Below are 20,098 nucleotides of genomic sequence, written 5' to 3'. Positions count from 1 at the left end.
ATTGAAAATTATAGAACACTGTAACCTTCCCGTTCAGACTTGCCTTTAAAAAGACAAACCTATTACTGATTTCTCAGAGTTGTCTTCTGAATACTTAAAAGTACAACCACTAAATGTCTCAGAGCTAATGCAAATTACTCAATGTTTCTAAAAAGTTCATACGGATAAAAAAAGCAAGAACAACAAAAACAGAGAAGATTGTACAGGTTGTATGTTAGGTTACTGAAGACTTCATTCCTGATAGACTGCCGCCCTGATATCCTTACCAATATTTTTGTATCATGGCTACAACAATATTGCCATAAAATACATGAAGCATGAAACTAAAAAACAGAATTCGAGCTTTCAAGTTCTGAGATGATATTTATGCAATCCAGAGCATAATGAAATCAGGACAAGCAGGAGGGAAAAATGACATTATAGGTAGCTTCATCAGGTGATTTGAAAGACAAGAACTAAAAAAGAACTTCAGTCTTCCACTACCCAGTAAATCCTATTTGGGTCAGTGGAAAGCATCTCAAACCTTTTGCATTCAGCGAAGAAAATGAGGACAGCTTTTTCATTGATGACTTTAATGAAATTTCAATTCATTTTAAATCACAATACATTTTTAACCTGTCCATCAGATATACTAACAGTATTTTAAAAATGTCTTCAATCTCTAAATGCCCATATGAATGAGATATTCCATACTTCTACATAGGAAGAATGGGGCACTGAAGTTTCTTGACTGCAAGACACTCTTTGTACTTGATACCAAAGACTCACAGACTCACTCCATGGACCTGCTTTTTCAGCAATATATATTTCTACTGGTCTTGCAGAAAACTCTGAATAGGAAAGTATAAGCAAGATGAATCTGAACCTATCTGAACTGCAGGTAAATCAAGTGATTTTACTGCACTGCACTGTAAATCAACTATTTTCAGGTTCTATCTTATTTTTACCACTAATGTTCTCCAGTCCTCCCTATTTGCCAGACACTTCTCAATGTCTCAGAACATTTAAATTAAGAGTGTTCTACTGTGTTATGATATGATTGACTATTTCACACTATTGTTTCCACTACTCATTGGAAGTTTGGAGGAAGTTATTTTTTATGTCCTTTGAAGCTGTTATTTTAAGCCAAGTTGACAGTGTTCATAATATTTCAAACAAGTTGACAGATAGTTCTGCTAATGTGCACTGTAAACGCACATGGACGTGAACCTTAAAGAAAAACCATGCACTGGCTAAATAACATCATGAGAAAATAATACAGATTTATGATAAAATGAAAAAACCCTCAGAGGCAGGTGATTATAATGGATCATGATCACGCTGAGGAAGTTTGGAGAAAGGCAAGGCAGAGCTGGAATACATTTGGCTAAATTCAGCATTAGCAAGTTAACAATGTCAGTGCATTGAAGACACACACACTAAAAAATACTGTTCCTCAAGAATCATTTTTACTCTCACTACATACAGCTGGGAGATTTGGAATTGCACCAGGAAAATGGTGGAAGCGGAAAACTGAATGAAATGCTCATGGTGTGTGCTATTAGTCAGAACTATGAAAGAAAACTGATGCTACACTAAAGTCCTGCTCCAAACACTGCAACAAAATTTAACAATTGGCAAATATCTATAGGGTTGTAGCTGGCTCAGAAAAAAAGAAAACAAAGTAATGACTGAAAACAAACATAAGTTCTCGTGTCCTTATTGAAATTAACTAAAAAAAAATTGAAATGATTATTTAACCACATTATTCCAGATTGAATTCTGCACAGAGAAGTAAATATAAACGATGTCACATTGGTGATGGGAAAGACACTTATAAAATTTATTTTAACTGCAGTGCTCCATGGTTTACGAACAGTAACTACAATCCAAATCCAGCTCAATACTCTAAGTCAGTTTGCATCATGCAAACACTTCTCCTGCCAATGTTTCAGCTGATTAAGTATTCCTAAGATGCTACCACATATCAGCAGGATTCCTGTAAAGTTATCAAGCCAGGTCTGGAGGAGATAATAAACTGACAACCAGAAGCCAGAAACTATGGGTAAAGTGGCAAAAAAAAAAATTTCTGAGAGTTTTGTCATGCAGCTTCTATCAGCTTATATACATGCATGGGCTTTGTAAACCACTAGAACAGCTTGCTACCAGCAGAGATAGCCATTTTTGCTGTCAGTACTGTTGTTTTCATTATCCTTCTCCCGTGGGAAAGCATACGCTTTATGTTTTCACTGTGGCAGAAAGGAACTTCCTTCTGTGCGAATTTGTCTCTGTGCTGTACGAGTTCTTACCCTTTTCAACATATTAAGGAATATAGCTGGAGTAGTCAACTAACAACAGAATTAAGTCTGTGTAGAAACTTCCTCTACAGACACCAACATAACAGACAGTACGGGTTGCACTTATGGTGTTACAACATCTGGTAAGAACACCTTCTGGATTTAGTTTCTGCTGTTACCATCACATGAAGGAACAGCGGTATGGGTTTTCAACAGCAGTACTGAAATGTTCTTTGTATTTGTGCCTAAAGGTGAAAACAAATTCAAAGAGTCAAAACAGGTCTTCGTTGTATCAGCTCTGGTATGACAGTACAGTGAACAAAGCTAAATAAAACTTGAAACATGCCCCTGAAATCTACCCTTCTTTTTGATGCAAATGTGCCAGATTTGTAAGCTAAAATAATAACACCAGCTCATTTCTAACTGAACAAGGATAAGAAATTATAGCAAATATTGAAACTGCTTTGAAACACTAATGATTTTTGATAGAGACTCCATTGAGTCTTCTGAAGTTAAACACAAATAAAGTTTAAATTTTGACTTGAAACAGGGCTGGTAACGTAGCATGGCAAAACCTTACAGAGTTCTACTCTGCTTTCAACAGAATCAAATGATAATTAAAACTTTCTTTAAAAAAAATCTAGTTAGCATATATGCTATGTATTTTCTCAAGCAGTTTAATCCTAATTCTCAATAAGTCACAGCTTCACCTATTTTCCTGCATCTTTTATAGGGCTTGTACCCCCAAAAGTGCACCACTTTCTCATAAGTGAACATTTTCATGTGCACCTTTGTGAGCATCTCAGCATCCTATCAGGCTAATAAGTGCTCTCATTATTCCTCTGCAGGGGTTCTTTGTAAATCCCAGTTTGAACACATACTCCTCTTTCTTTTTTTTCACCTCTTATTTCCCCTCTCTTTCCCTACCAGTAATATAAAATGAAGACCTGTCTATTTAAATCATTTTTTCAATAAGGTATGTTCCAAAAATGTCCAATGTTAACTATACACAGAGATTCCCAGTGGATATCAACTGCTTTAGATAAGAATTCTGCTTAAAAAAAGAACACTTTACACGGCTCCTTTGCATGAAAGTCTAGCACATTTCTTAGTGACACCAAGAAAAGTGAAGGCAAAAAATCTTTTAAGCTTTAAAAACACAAATTCAAGAACACTATCAACTTCGTTTCCACTAGGAAATCGCCTTAGTCTTGCACTGGCACAGAGAGGTCACCCGTTGGAAATTGCACAAGATGCACAGGATATGTCTTTAAATTATTCATAATCACCTTAAACTGCACTCAATCAGGATTGCAATATGTCACATTATAGACACACTAAAGTTCAAAAGGAAAAGCACATGAAAAAGCAGACTACCAAGACCACTATTGTTAAAACTACACCAGAAAGCTTAATATTTCAATACTGTATATGTTAAAATAAACAACATACACAGGTGATGAAAGCCAGTCTCTGAAAAATTTATTATTCTGCTAGAACAAGTTTACACTTAGGATGAATTCTCAAGCTTCATGCCATTAGGAAGTTTTACTGGGTTTATAGTGGAAATAAAAACAGAAATAAAAATAGATGACAATCCAAAAATACAGACTGTACTTTGAATATGATCAACAGACTTTCTTTTCCTTACATCTATACATTTCCCTTCGCCACCAACAATCAAATTTCATTCAACCTTTTTTGAAAGCTTCCCTAAATAGTCTGGTTGGTGTTTTAAAATTAAATGTTTTGAAAGGTGAATTTGAACAGATTAATGTAACTTGTATTACTCCAATATTATTTCTCTAAAACCATTCTTTTGCAACTGTACAATTTTCAAAGATTTATGATGCCAGTTTGATTCTAAGGGTTTTTTTCCTTTCCTTATTCCTGTCACAGAATTTCTCCACATTCTTACTTGGCCTTTCAAATAACTTTACCATAATTTCATTTTCTCCTCCTATGCATGCCAAAAGTATGCATTTTCCCACTGAAATCAAAGGGAGTGGACATGAGTTCCTTAGGTAAGATGGACATACAGGTGGTATTTACTGAAGAATTTAAAAAGTAATAAAGTTCAGATTGGTGAATTTGTGCTCCACATTCTAAAATTAAATGTTTGGGAGTAGACTGGTTTGTAACTGCACAAAGCAACAAAGAGCAGTGATTGTTCTCAAGTTCCAAACTGTTTTAAACCAGCAGTAAGAGTTATATATGCAAAGAATGCATACACCTATAAAAAGAAGAAATTACGAATGGAGTATATTTCATAATTTTTCACAGCTACAGAATTGGAAATAGTTCCAATTTTGACATCTTATGATCACACTTCAATTTCATAAATTGCTCAAATTTCCCTTTGTAATGAATTCACACTTTGGACAACATATAACATAGGGTATTTAATACACAGTGCTATCCTTGTCTTCATGCACTTGGATGATAGTCTCCTCTGCCTATCATCTGAATGAATAACTGATTTCAGTATGAAGATTTATGAATTACTGCCTAGTGTATCCCAACATCTCACATAAAATATAGAAGCATATATATACATATTAATTACATAAAAATAATAGTTTTTCTTTTTTCTGAAGGCATTGTATCGTAACTGAATAATATTTTAAATGTGCAAATCACAGAATCACAGAATGTTAGGGTTTGGAAGTGACCTCGAAAGATCATCTAGTGCAGGAATACCTAGGTCAGGTCACACAGGAACGCGTGATCAATGTTTATCATTTTTCTAAAACAGACAGCCAAGAGTTTCCTCATTGTTGAATATCAGCACACTGAAAAGTGTGTTGTAAAGAGCTGGGAAATATTACCATTGAATTATTTAGTTTTCAGGAGGAAGAAAAAATACCAATATTATTTTCATCAGCTGCAATATTAAGTACTACACACATTAGAGTTTAGTATTATTATTGTATATACATGACTTACACTCATATTCCTATCCCAGATCTGGATGGAGCCATCTTGACAACCAGCTGCAATAAGTTTACCATCTCTGCTGTATGTGCAAGTTGTAGGAATGACACGTTTGCCTTGAGCTGATCGTGGTTTAAATACACTTTTGTGCTTCTTCTCATTGTTAATATCCCATGTTCTCACAGTTCTGCAAAGAAATTAAAATAAGAATTTGTTTTAGATGAAGAAACTGGATATGACGTGATAATTTTTATTACCTAACCATTTTATTCAGTACAAATACCATATAATATTATTGAAATGAAAGTCATAATGGCAAAGTAGCATTTAAAGTATGGCTTGGCAGTCATGAAACTACAAGGTAAGACACCTTTCCAAATAAAATACATCATATTCACTTATACACATGAGGGTCAAAAAAAAAAATCTTCTTTCCCAAACTCTGAAACCAATTACTACTCTCAGTTGCATACTTTGATGAATGATGATGCCATTTTTTGTTTTCTAGAAGCTTTTTTTTTTTTCTTTTTTAGTTCAAATATGTATGGCCCTGAAAATCTTTGTCTCAGCCACCTTATGCAAGATCATTTGTAAACTGCTGAGATTCAAGTGCTCATTTTATCACTGAAATAATTAATGTGGTAAAACACCATCTACCCTTCTAACTATGGCATTCCTCTTCCATCAATCAAATAAATAAAACTATGTCTTTTAAATGTCAGTTCTTCTAATTCATAAACAGAGAAAATATGGCAGAAAGAGTTGTAGAATATTTTTATGGGAAAAATCAAATAATAGTGAAGAAATAAAAGCTCACAATATATTACAAGAAATTTACTGAAATGCACCCTTCTTGTTGGAATATATATTTCAACTGCTTTTATCCATGAATAACTAACTTAAGGCAGGCAGTTGGATTCTGAAGTCCCTTCCAACTGAATTATGCTATGCTAACAATTCAATTCTAACAATGAATACATAAAATCATTTCCTACTGGAGAAATGAGCAAAGGTTAAAACAAAAATATTACATAATCTGTAACGTTACTTGAAATCTGGAAGAAAAAAGTATTCAAAATCCTTCACAAGAATGAAGACTTCAGGAATCAGGCATATATACTTATAGAAATCATTTAGTGAATAGACTGTTTTAGTTGCTTTGGCATAGCAACAACTGACAAACCTCCTTTAAACCTGTAGTATTGCAGACTGCGTGCTTATTCTTCAGGCTTTCCTTTACTTTTAAAAGGCAATTTAATTATTAACTGCAATATTATTGTAGATCCGTTCTACTTATCCTGTATGTCTTCATTTCTGAAGTAAAACCATTCTTCAAATACTTATTTATATGATACTTTTTTTTTTTTTTTTTAAGTTGAGCATTTCTCACATTACTAACAAAATACATCCTTTTTCTTCTTAATGGAAGAAGAATATCTGCCTGGATCTTCTGTGTTTCTTAGATACATAAAAACATCCAAATAAGAGAGAACTAAAACACTGAGATACAGGTGGACTCTTTAAACTGTCTTAGATACAAATGTTTTCTGTCCATTTAATACAAAGAGTTCTTTCCAGATAAAAATTCAAAACTCTTCTGGCATCTAATGCAGAGAAGAGTTTCAGCATTTGGCAAAAGAAGTAAGAACATTAATTTAGAAAGAAAGAAATCACTAAGTTCACAGGACAACTCATTTGTTTAGACTATACAAACATTGCCCGTGATCCAACATTGGTCTCTAGCAAACTAAATACCACTTTAACAAGGCAGCCATTTTTCCAGAACAAGACAAGACAATGTGGCACAATATTAGCAGCTTCCATCAGAGCTGCAAGACAGGCTACAAAGCTGACATCCGTAATTCTAGGATAAAACAGACAAGAAAATCAGACAGAAATATGGAGTTATTTATAATTGCACTTTCAGTGACAGGAATCAGGCATCAAAAACCTGAAATAGAATCAATCTCCTGTTGTTCGTAATAAAGTCAAGATCATTCTCACTTTAAAGTTTCCAAATCTGATATCTGCAAAGCATCATTTTATTGTTTTATCTGGGGCTTTAGCATAAGATATTTAAGTGTGCCGTGTTTTGTTTGAAGCTTTTGTTTGTTTTGTGCCGGTTGTTTTTTTTGTTTGTTTTTTTTGTTGTTGTTTTTTTGCTTTAAGGAAACACTGCATTGAAATTCATTTTGAAGGGTCACATACAGAAACCTGTACTGCTGTATGGAACAAGTTGCCATTCTTGGAGGTACTAAAAACCCGACTTGGCATAGCCATGCTAGGTGATCCTTCCTTTAATTATGGTTGAACTAGCTTTGAGCAGAAGGGTAGGATTACATGATCTTTAGAGGTTCTTTCCATCCTTTACCATTACACAATCCCGAGATTTCTCTTTTCCTCTCCATGCTTTATCAACAATTATCTCAGTGTTCCGTCTTTCAACAGGCACCCACACTCTTTATCCCACTGACATATTTACTCCAAACCTATTTATTTTTCCAGTTCCTCTTCCTCCTTTCTCCATCCGTTCCTTTGAAAATCTCAGCTGTACCTCCAGCTCCTCTCCTCTTCTAACTCCTGCTGGAAGGTAACTCTCAGCTACTTCCTGAGTTAGCATTCTCACTTTTCAGATGGTTTACCGAATAACCTGGTTACACACGGGGAAGTTTAATGCCTGTGTCTCCTTATTAGTTGCTTTGAGATTCCTCACAAGCATCTCAGTTTAAATTCCATATCCATCCTCTGATAATCCCTCATCATACTAATTCTTTCCTCCTGTTATCGAAACACTTTTTTTTCTTTTAAACTGTTCAGTCCTCCACCTTTTAGGGCTCAATAACCAACCTAAAGTTACTGAGGTTTTGACAAAAAGCCATAAAGTACGTTCAAACTTTATTCATTTCATCTTTCACCTGATAAGAAAAAATGAAGTAACACTTCTACAGTTCTCTCCCATACATAATGTATGACACATAAAATAAAATAAAAATTGATCCCTAAATCAAAAGCAGTACCAGCAAGTCAGAAGAAAAACATAAGCTGCTTGAACTGCTGCTTCCACTGCAGACTGTTGGTCACACTCCTCCACATCTGAATTACATGCCCTGTTAGAAATGCCCACACAGCCTATAAAATGTTTAATATCTCCACATTAAATGTGTTTATTGCTGCCCTGATGCTGCTGGATCTAACTATGAAACTAAAAGAAATCTTTTTAGAGAAATAATCTAGATATTATTTATCAATACATATCAATAACTTCCAGAAAGAGCCTTTAGCTTTTGAGCTAAGACTCTTTTGTATCTTCTTTAAAGTCAAATCATTTAAATGCTTTTATTCTTTACAGAAATATTTCTAAATATTCCAATATTTTAGTTTTATTTAAAAACTGAACATCATAATGAAAAATATCTCATAATACAATTAACAAAATTTCTTCTTACCACGTGAATCAATCTGCCCCCAGTATCTGACTGTACCACCACCAATTACAACACCAAGTGTCTACACTACACGTTTCATATTTTCTCTAAAACTAGTGATGGACCAGGACTCCAAAGAGACACTTTCACTGCTGCATTGCATAGTCTGAGTATGACGTACACTAATTAGTTCTGACATTCCTCTGTTACTCTCCATGCTCTGTCAATAACGATCTCAGCATCCTGTCTTTCAACAGGCACTTTGATGCTTTGCCCCTCTGTACTGTTTACTCTTGAAACTTATTTCAGTCTTTTTCCAGTCCCTTTCCCTCACGACATCTAATCCTTCTCAGAATTTAACTCCTCCAGTTCTAGCCAGAAGAATAGACATATGCAAGAAATGAAGCTCAGAAATCCAAATAATTTATCTTTAGGGAGCATGTCTTTAAAGTGGCAATATGGCAAAAAAATGATAACTAACACTGCTTCTGTATTTTCTTTCCCCTTCTGCTTTCGACACTCAGTTCACTATGCTCTACCATAGTGAATTCAAGACAGCAAGGAATTCAGAGACAACAAGGATTTGGAATGATTCTGTGCTAGTAGCTTTTTTGTCATTATAGTTGTTTTTTTCTTGTTGTTTTTTTTTTTTTTCTTTTTTTTTTTTTATCGTCAGACACAAAATAATAACTGAGATAGCATTATCTAAGTCCTGTTTTCACTTCCTACTCTATCTCGGGTCCAATTCAATATTAATATTAATACTAATAAAATAAATTACCACTGGATTAAAATGGATAGATGCTAGGAGACACCAAAGGGTCTAAAAAACCTCTTATTATTTCTTTAAGCCTAAAATAACAGTAGGCTGAAATAGTAGCACTGTACATGTACACTATGTTGCAGCATTAGGAGAAGTATAACAATAATATTTATCTGTTGATAGCTATAACCAAGTTATTTTTGAATTCCATTGAAAACAAAAGGAGAACATTTCCTGAATGAGTTTCTTAGTCCCTGTCCATTTCCCTTCTTCAAAATGTACAACAAAAGTTTGTCGTTTAGTGAAGCAACATACGTGGAAATATTTTTTTTAAACCATTCCATCAACAGGTAACACTTATTTCATCACAGCCAATTTTCATATACTGAATAATATGCACAGTCACAAATTTTTTCAATTCATAAATTTATTTTCAAAGAAAACTTCTGTGAAATTGGCTCCACATACATGAGTTTAAACTTAACTTTTTAAATGGTGTATTCCACATCTGCAAAACAGATTTTGTAAAAGTTTTTATATTTGCCAAGAGCAATTCAAAGTAACTTAGAAAAGGATGGGAATGTTCTTTTGGAAAGGTAATGTGGATATTTTCCTGACCACTGAGAAGTTAAATGATCCATACTTAAATAAACAACTAATTTAATTACTGGGATCTTTTTTCTTTTTTTTTCTTTTTTTTTTAATATTATTTTTCCCATAAGTGATTTTTCTCTTTATTTTTTCCCCTAATATTTTTCTACTGCTCTTAGTCAAAACTTCTAGTATAATTAATTATTGAGTATGTTACTGTATTATATGGACTATTAAAGGTGTTTATGTAGCTTCATAAGCCAGCATGCAAACATGGAAAATTTATCTAAGTCCTGATTCATCAAGCCATTCCAGATTCTAAATCTATGTTAACAGTCTGCTGAAATTCATAGAATGAACTAATTTAAACATTAAAAATCTGTCGTGTCAAATTCCAGTGAGTATCTCTAGGTATCCTATCTTCGATACTTCTACTGGAATGCAAGTCTCGCTTGCATAATACTGAACATTACAAGTACTGCTCAGAAAGTAACACTGTCTCTTTTATTATGTTGGTCCAGGATGTCAGAGGTGGATGTTGGTGGTATGGCAGTAGATGCTGAACTTTTCCACCAGTCTTTCATTACATGTTGTTGCTGTGTGACAGACGGCAGCAGATGGGCAGTCTGACAAAATGCCACTGACATGGAGGTGTGTATGAAGTGAAGGTGCATCACTGAATTCCTCCATGCCAAAAACCTGGCACTCATTGACAGTCATCAAGTTTTGCTGAATGCTTATGGAGACCAAACAGTGGGTGTGAGCACTGTTTCATTTTGCGTGGAAATAAATCAGAGGCATTGCTTTTGGAGCAACCGAAGTATTACCATTTAATGTTAATATTATTTAATGTAGTGTATCTTTTATCAAACCAAAAGTTTGACACAGCAGAATGCATTACTTCTACAAATACAGGGAAGGCTTTACACTGTACAACTAGTAGCTGTTTTAATGCCTATCTTTGTCATAAAATAAAATGTCCACCTTTGTGACAAAGTTTGTCTAGAAAGGCTACCTTGGAAAGCTACTAGATACTTTAAAATCATCTTATAAATATTGCTGCAATGGAACTGCAGGAATCTGCAGAACATAGATTTCAAGTCCAACTACCAGTGACCAAAAATATATTTAAAAAAAACAAAATCATAGAACCACTGAATCATTTGAGTTGGAAGGGATCTTTAAAGGTCAGTGAGTTCCAACTCCCCTGCAATGAACAGGGATACCTACAGCTACATCAGGTTGCTCAGAGCCCCATCCAGCCTGATCTTGAATGTCTCCATAACATTCAAGAATGAGTGTTAAAGGAAGCTCCTTTATAATGAAAGCCATTGTTCCTAAAGCAAGGTTTTTGTCATCTTTCTTAATAATGTACAAAAACAATCACTGAATTCCTCCAGCAAAAAGGTGTTTAAAGAACATGGTGCAGAATATATAAAAAGAACAGAAAAATAAGAAATAGCTGAAACGTCCTGTTACAATGCACTTTGTATATATATCAGTACAAGAACATGAGAGCAAGAAAACTTTGAATATTATACTCCTTGCCCTCTTTCAGTGAAACTAAGTTAGTCTTCTGTTAACCACATGGAACACAATGAAGTTTAAACCACCTGCCAGACACTGAATAAAATGTATACACAAACAGATGGTGAAATACTGAGAAACTTTCCAAACTTGTTTGGCAGAAAAACTTCTACGTAAGCTACCAGCAGATGAACACAGTTAAAATAATTTAAACCAGAGTATTAGAAAAGCCATATACAACATAAGAAAAATCATAACTATGAAAGAATCTGCCAAGAAAATAGACACAACTTCATAATTTATGCAAAAGCAACGTAAAATAAGATATTTAATGAGAGTATATTACAAAAGACCAGAGAGTCTCGGTAGAGCATGGGTATCGTGTGTAAAGGAATGGTGGAGGCAACTATGGAGAAGAAGAAGAACCATAAGAATCTGAAGACAATACTGCTCTCCAATATCTGCAGCAGAGTCTAGTGTATTCAAGTCTAAAATACTCTTTGCTGTCACAGTATTTCCCAGCTACAGCTGCTCCTGTGAAGATGACAGTGTATTTATATTATTCCTTTAGCACTAAAAGCCCCAAGTTTATGTAGTTACTTGGATGTCTGATGTCCAGTATGCTACTATGTGAGTTGTCTTACATTCTTAGAAATATATATACTTAAATCTTGATACTACACTAAATCTCCCATACGAATAATTTCTAAAACTAAGGTTGAAAAGTCAAGTTTCTTTAAAAGGAACTAAAGTTATTACAACAAACTTTTGTAAAAGCCATCAATTAAGCAGGCCTACCATATAGAGTCTGTAATTTCAGAAGCATTCGGCAATTTCAACTGCAAATTTAAGCAAACAAAGTAGTTCTTCAAGTAGATAAGCTACTGCATCACAATATATTCTAAAGATTCTTAGGGATTTAAAAGTAGAGAAAATTAGTAGAGATTTTGGGTATTAATTTTGTACTTGCCAATTCTTTATATACAAAATTGAGTATCCTTACTGTTTACACTGTTGCATAGCTGAACTGTTTATTTGCTTGTACTGTAGCAAGGAATGTCACACAAGAGCCCATGCCTCCGTCTTCAGAGAAGAGATGGAATGAGAAGAAATAGAAGGTAAGACCAAGTAATTCTGACCTTGTTACAAACAGGGAAGATACAGTTCTCACCTAGAAAACTACTGATTTATTTTAACCTCACTGCTCATGAATATATACTTGAAGTGTTTCTACTTTTTTATTTTTTTATTTTTTAATTTGAGAACATAATAATATCGTTTTAAAACATTCTAAATTCTTGTCAAATGCACAGAATCACAATCATAACATGAGACCAGTGACAGAAATCCCAAGATGCAATTTAAAGGATAAGGTGCGTTATTCAAAATAAAAGGCAAAACTATCTCATTGCAAATTTTGCCCAACTGCCTCCAAGTCAGCTTGTAGCATGTTAATAGAAGGAAAACAATAGCAGCAACCACTAGCAAGTTACGGCGTATGATCACTTCCGGACAAGAAACTGGCCAACAGATACATTCAGAAACAAAGGTTACCCTCCACTGTGCCCATACAACCCCTTTTTCAGGGCAGAATGAGTACACAGGGTAAGGAAATAGGCAGAATTTTGACAATAGGATGTTGGCATGTCTGTTTTCACTAAAAGCCTAACTCACAAACTTACCAGATTGAGTCATTATTTGTTTTCCTGTATCAGACAAAAGAACAAACTAGATGTTTGTTCTTTTTGCTAAAAGTATAGATAAATGTATAGATAACTCAAAATAGTTACTTGTAATCAAAGCATTCTTATATAATAGCAAGCAGATAAAAAATACCTTACACCTAATCAATCTTTTCTAAGTCATGAGGATACCAACAATTTTTCACCTACAAACTTGAATATAGTTAGGATTGTGATAAGTGGAGTGTATTCTCCACTCAGTGATATCTAAAGCTTTTTTTATCATCATTATTCTTTTTGTAACTTACTCATGTGCACTGGTTCTTGGAGCTGTTTTGATTTGTTTTTCCTTGGGCAATGATCCTGTACTCTAAATGTAATCACCGTTTTGAGTTTTCCAGCAGCATTTGATGCTAAACAGCACTGAATATATGGAATGCTAGTCCTTCTTCATTAGATGTATGCACTCTTATTTGAATAATTACTGCATACTTGCACACCCTCTGCTATTCCTTGCCTGCTTTCTGTCCAGCAGTTAACTTAGTTAGCATTTGTAGTTTTTCCATTTTTAGTGTAATTTTAGTGTAGTTTTCTTCACTGTTTTATTCCTCCTTGCTTTTTAATGTTTTGCTATTTATATACTCTCACTAAAAAAATTGTATTTGTTTTTCCTGAAGTTAACCAAGCTTTTTGGTTTATTTGAATTCAGATTATTTGTTTTTATATGAGCAAAAACCTACTGTAGAGCTCATTAAGTAGTCGATAATAATTAATGCAGATGTTCCAAACTCTGCTGGGTATGATGCTTTTCTCCTTGAGTAATTTTTCTCAAAATTGATACCGTGGATTTAAGTTATTTGGCGAATCTCCTTCCCTAGTCTGTTATACAGACAAAAGCTGAACACGCTCATTGTGCCTGCATTCCATGTAAACCTTTCTTCCTTCTCAGTAAATAGATTTGATCGTATTAATGATGAGTATATGGAAAACTAGGCTGCACTAGGGTTAAAAAAAAAAAAAAAAAAAAGCTTGTTAAAGACTTTCTGCTGATACAGACAGCTGATTTGCTTTGTTTCTTGTTGAAACAAACCAATTTGATAAATGAAAGAGATTATTTTCCTTTGCATTAGCCATTAAGCTGGCAATCAATAACATCTACATGTAAGCATATCACTTCAGTTCAAAACAGCAAAGGACCTATACAAGTATTTAGAAAATCACCTATGGGGTGGATTAGAGGACAATCCCCCTAAGATTTTTTAATTCAGTAGGTAACAAGTTCAGTGATTCTAATAAATTATACTAAATTTTTGAAAAAGAAAGCGTGTGGTTCAAGTGCTGAACACTTATTTCCTCTTGCGTTCTTTGCAAAGAAAAGTTCCTCTTTCAGCATTCAAACTGCCTCTGAACAATCTGTTAGCACACAGAGTAGGGGACACACACAGTAACATTGGGAGCAACCCACCCTCATATGGAAATTGGTGTGAACAAGTGAGCACAGACTCAACACAAGTAAGAAGAGCCATGTGAAGGAAAAAAAAAAAAAATTAAGGCGGCTAAGACGTTTGTACAATTGCAGAATTGTCATTCAGCTACTCAGCTGAATTCCCGTATCTGAGCTCAACATAGTTTTTACTTACTCAGAGCTTATGCTGTACTGGGCTACTTCAAGAACTAAGCATTGGTATTTTCCTGAAACTATATAACACTTTGCAAACAACACAAAGTCCTTTATTTATAATCTTAGCAACATCTAACTTCAGCATTATTACTTCTACAGAGAGCATCAGACAAATTACAGATACTACACGGTTGATGTCTGAGACACGTGACAGTAAAAGGAATTACAACTTTATGCTATTTTACAAACAGGGCAAGAATGTATGAACTTAGATCTCATCTCCTATTTAGTCAAGATAAGAACGGGATGTAAATCAATCTCCCTATGGGGTACATCAGATTAAGATCAAAGACTTTCGGTAAAGAATATCTCCACAGTTCAAGTTACTGTCACCTGCACAAACTGAAATGACTCAAGAGCAGTCTTGCATGGTACAGAAAAAGCAGCAAGAGAAAATCACTAAGAAAACAGGATGCTCTTTAAAAAGCTGATTAGTCAAGGCTATAAAAGAGTTATCATTTGGATCACAAATTCTCCTCCACCCTAATAAATAATTTTGATTGATACCAACATTCAGCAGTGCTCATAATTAAACTAGTGAAAAATCTACTGAAATTTAAATTTAAGCAATTAAGTAATTCTGATCTTTCAAAAGCAATATCTCAGCTAATCATACAGACATCACAACAACTTTTACAACTGCCTTAGATCTCTTTCACAGCCAGTGTCTACAGGCCCCCTAGCAACAAACAGGCAACAAATCAAACAAACAGAGGTACAAAATAAACGTAGTTCATTGCAATTTTTTGAGTCTATTGCTGTTTTTAAAGTTAAATAATCTGTTCTAAACAATGCAGAATGTAACACAGCTGCACAGATTAACTATGTACTTTGGGAAACAGAAAACATTAAAAGCGAATTTTTATGTTGTAGTATAATTTCCACAAAAGAAATATGGAAAGCTGCTAAAGATCAGGCCAAAGTGCAGCATATAAAATTCTAAGTAAATACAAACCTCTGCATTTATCATACTACTGAAATACCCAAAAAATCCTCATCATAAAAAATCAAAGGAAGGGAGCAAATTTTGTAGAGAAGATGTGTGGTTCTTCACCATAGATCTAAACAATACAGGCCCATGTCAGACTGGTTAACCATACACTCAGCCATTTTTTCATAGTCATCACCATCCTCTGTTCACATCGTAATATTGCTGCTCTGCAAAAACCCATCCATTCTTTTCCTCCCTTTGTGTAAGGCTGAAAGCCTAAAGCAGAAAGATAGCAGACAAAAAATCATTAGATTTTATTACTTCTGAGAATGAAAACCAAGGGAATTATATTCTCTCTTATCAATAACATTCTCCATCTGGGGGGAAATGTTTATTATTTTTTTGCTGGAGTTAGAAGTACGTAAATTTTTAAATACTAAAGGCAAGAGATAAACAACCTGGAAAACATTTCTAGCAAGCTTTTCTTTCCTTAAACATAGATGACCAGAGAAGATACTTGTTTCAGAGCCCAAGGAGGTAAAACATTGGTATCTGTAGACTTTCAACAGATTCCTTTGTAATGCTCTAATTCTGTCTGCCTTAAGCCCTGAAATTTCCATCTGTTTAGAAATTCACCTTTTCATTTACTACACAGCCCTGTGCTGCCTGAGCATCCTGCTTTATGTTGGCCCTGCTGCAAGGAGGGAATTGATCACATCCAAATGTCTTTTTCAGCCTAACTTACTCTGAGACTCCAAGCAACAGAAAAATAGTTTTCTAGAAATGTATATGAATATTCTTGAATTCCTTACACCTATTTGGATATTCCACAGCAGTAAGAACTTAACTCTATGAAAGTGCTCCTACAGAAGTCAATCAACTAAGAAGAAAATTTTCAACTCCATTTTCAGCTAGGTATGGATCCCTACTCATTAATTTTGCTGCTATTCCAATGAGTGTAAATGCCCAGCTCTAAATTTACTTTTTACCTAGGAAAGCAGATAAATTTGTATTTCTTTTTAATTCCATGAGCAAAAGACAATTTCAGGATGTTTTATGTTTAGTTCCTTCCTACTATGACAAATGTAGAAATGAAAATTCTACAAAAATTTCTGGAATTCAGTCTCTAATTGTTGTACATTTTTATGTTTGAAATCCAAATATGTTTTCTCTTGAAGCAGAAGAGCCCTCACTAGCAGATACAAATTGCTAGTTCAAGACTGAATTTGGTCCCTCCCAAAATTTCATCAGTCCTAACACACTCAATTCTTTGGAAATGTAACACACGTTTTAGAATTAACTGAGATCTCCTCTTGTTTTTTTCTGTGGTCAGTTGCTTAGACTCACAAGCCAATGTTGTTTTTACACAGCTCAGGATTGAAGTTCCTGAGATGTTATTCAGATCCCACAGCTGAAAAACACGGACCATCTTGTTTGAAATTAAATATAGTTGCTGCTGACAAGTCAGAAGTGTAACTTTACCTGACACTTCTAAAGAGCCTTTTGGTAAAATGCTGTTAAGTTGTAAACAAAGTTTACAAAATCACTTTTATTTCCAAATGGGAGGCGGAAAAGGTGTTTTCATGTCACCTCTGATGGCACATAAACAACTTCACATTCTTAATAATTTCACTGTGTTTAATCACACAAGATCTGCATACATCAAACTATCAAAGGAACTACAAATCCTGAATCTATGGTCCATCACCGTTATGCAGATATCCAGCTTTTCCTATGTGAATTTCTCTGACTTACATTATCAGACAGAATGAGCCTACACTTTCTGCAAAAAATGTTGGAATCTGTGGGTAACATGAAATTCTACGTTTATCATTTTCAGAGAAATATACTGATCTAGTCTTGGAATCGCAAAAGCAGATTAGGAGCAGAATCTTGAAATCTGAAGATAGAAGTGAAATGCTTAAACAAAAAACCGAACCTTCAACAAAAAAATAGTATTTACATGAGCAGAAACATCAACTACTTCAACTATGCAACATGGAAATAAGAGTTGTGACTGTCTGCATGTACACATGTTCATGCACATGTACCCCTGCATTATAAAAGAAAAACTATTCCTTAGGACCTAGGGAGTAAGCTTAAACCACCTTCCACTGAGTCTATACAACAGCAAGACTAAGGCAAATGAGGAAAAAAATCACAATTTCAAGTAACATGTTTTGGCCCCCATTGTTTCTGCTTTGCAGCAAGAACTTTTTATCCCATTTTAAATCTCCAATTCTTAAGATAGATAAACCATATGAAACTGTTTGAACACTGAACCATCTAGTAAAAATGTCTGTTGAAAAAGTTCTTGAATGCAAGCTCTTATAAATGACTGCATTTTTTATTGCAGCAGCTAACATTTTAATCAAGGAAAACTTCAGAAAAATAGTAATATAAACGTATACATAGTTTATAAAGACGAAAATAGCTTCGCTAACCCTTTTGTAAACATACAGCTTTCAGCAAGGGCCAGCACAGTCATTATTCAAACTCCTCTAAACCAGGCCTTCTCATTTGCTGTGCTTTCTTAATCAGCTCTATGCTGAATGTGTCTATAAATAGATAAGTTAATCCAGGAAAAGCCATCCTTGCATTATTTGGAGTGGACTTCACACCTTTACGCATATCGAGACAAAAAGCAAACTGCTATGCCAGTGCAGAGTGTGTTACCAGACATATGCAAGGTAGTGGCAATCTCTTGATGAAAGCATTCCTATATTACAAACAAATCTCTGGAGGTGATTTTTCCAAATACCTTTGACAAATCTGATGAGATTTTCACAAGAGCAATAGAATATACCCCAACACAACCATAACGCTCCCTCTTCTTGACAATCACCATGCTTCTATGCCAAAGGATGAGAACTTAAGCTGTTCCAGAGATAGAAGTAAAAAAAAAGTAACCAAAACTTAATAGAATTGAAAATGTAATTTGTAAGTCTCGTTATTTGAAACAGCTGGACTGGTATGGTTGAAATAAAAATAAAAATAAACCAACTCTGTGACTCAAGATATGTTGAACATACAAATCTTCCTATTTAATTTGATTTCCAGAAATGTCAATTCTGCTTTATTTTTGTCTCATGCAACTTCTCAGAACAAAGTTTTTGAATATTCTGCAAACTAATTTAATATAGGTATTTAAGCAATAACTCAATAGTACACAGGGTGCCTCAAATATCCATTAAAGTTCCATGGGTGTCCAGCCTTCTGGGTTGTTTGAGCCACACTGAGCAAACTGGAGTTGGGCTGCATACACAAAGGTCGCTCCAAAAGTAATGTCTCCTCTTTATTTCCATGAAAACTACAACTGATATAACAAGCACAAGAACACTGTTTGATAGAGCAAATTCTCAGCTACAAAGGAATATTTTATAGCTACCACTATTAGCTATGCATTTTTGCCAACAATTAACCTACATGCCTAAAAGTCTGCATCAGTGGAGGTGACCCACTGTTAGTGTTGCCATTGCTGAAACACAACACCCACCGCTCACTGTGCTCACATTCATAAATGTTTCCATAAGTGTTCAGGAAGCACCAATGAATGTCAGTCGATTCCATCTTTTTATGCGTGACAGAATTCAATTCCACACTTTTGGTTCACATGCGCTTCCATGTCAGACGTCATTCTGTGAGACTGCCCCTCTGCTGCCATCTGCCAAATGACCTCTGATGTTGTGGTTCAACATCACAAAACAGGAGGCATTACTTTCAGAGCAGCCCTCATAAAATATATAATAACATAGTTAATGTCTATAAGCAACAAAACATATTTTGATCTTCAATATTTTTTTAAACAAAAAAAAAAGCAAAAAAAAACCCAGAACTAGTGGGATATATGACCTTGATTTTGTGAAATTAACACATCAAACCCTGGTTCCATAGCAGCGGCTGCAATTCTTAGTAAGTTCTCAAGGTGCTGTCAGAGACTTCAGATGAAATTTTACTCCTTTGGTACTTCATCCTTGAAAACAGTTTGTTACCAATGTGCGTGCTGCCAAAAAGCGATGACGTGAATAACGTATGACTGTGAAGGAAGGGATGTTCTTCTCTGGTAAGATGGGGCTGATAAAAAAGTCCTGGTCAGATTTTTGAGTTGAGTTTCTGACTAGAACTCTATGCACTCCATTTGAAAATTACCAAGTGTCATGGTTTCATGATTTTTCATTATCGGTATTCCACATCATAACATCATGCAATGTACTGGGGGTTTGACTGCTGATGCTCAAGTTCCGGGTGCCTGTCCAGCGGAGAAGAGCAGCTACGTTTCCCCAGGGGG

General features: G+C 34.7%; 1 protein-coding gene across 1 annotated transcript in view; it reads right to left on the bottom strand.

Annotated features, from left to right (window-relative positions):
• Window positions 1-20,098, bottom strand: part of WDR70 (WD repeat domain 70) — a 139,331-nt gene that overhangs the window by 54,334 nt on the left and 64,899 nt on the right. Inside the window, exon 10 of the mRNA XM_010725350.3 lies at window positions 5,223-5,397. Within this exon, the coding sequence (XP_010723652.1) occupies window positions 5,223-5,397 (175 nt within the window). The remainder of the gene's footprint in view (window positions 1-5,222; window positions 5,398-20,098) is intronic.

Source organism: Meleagris gallopavo, chromosome Z, assembly GCF_000146605.3.
Source record: "Meleagris gallopavo isolate NT-WF06-2002-E0010 breed Aviagen turkey brand Nicholas breeding stock chromosome Z, Turkey_5.1, whole genome shotgun sequence".
In the NCBI taxonomy this organism is placed as follows: domain Eukaryota; kingdom Metazoa; phylum Chordata; class Aves; order Galliformes; family Phasianidae; genus Meleagris; species Meleagris gallopavo.
The sequence above is the reverse complement of the archived record's forward strand: the minus strand, read 5'-3'. Positions and strand labels throughout refer to the sequence as shown.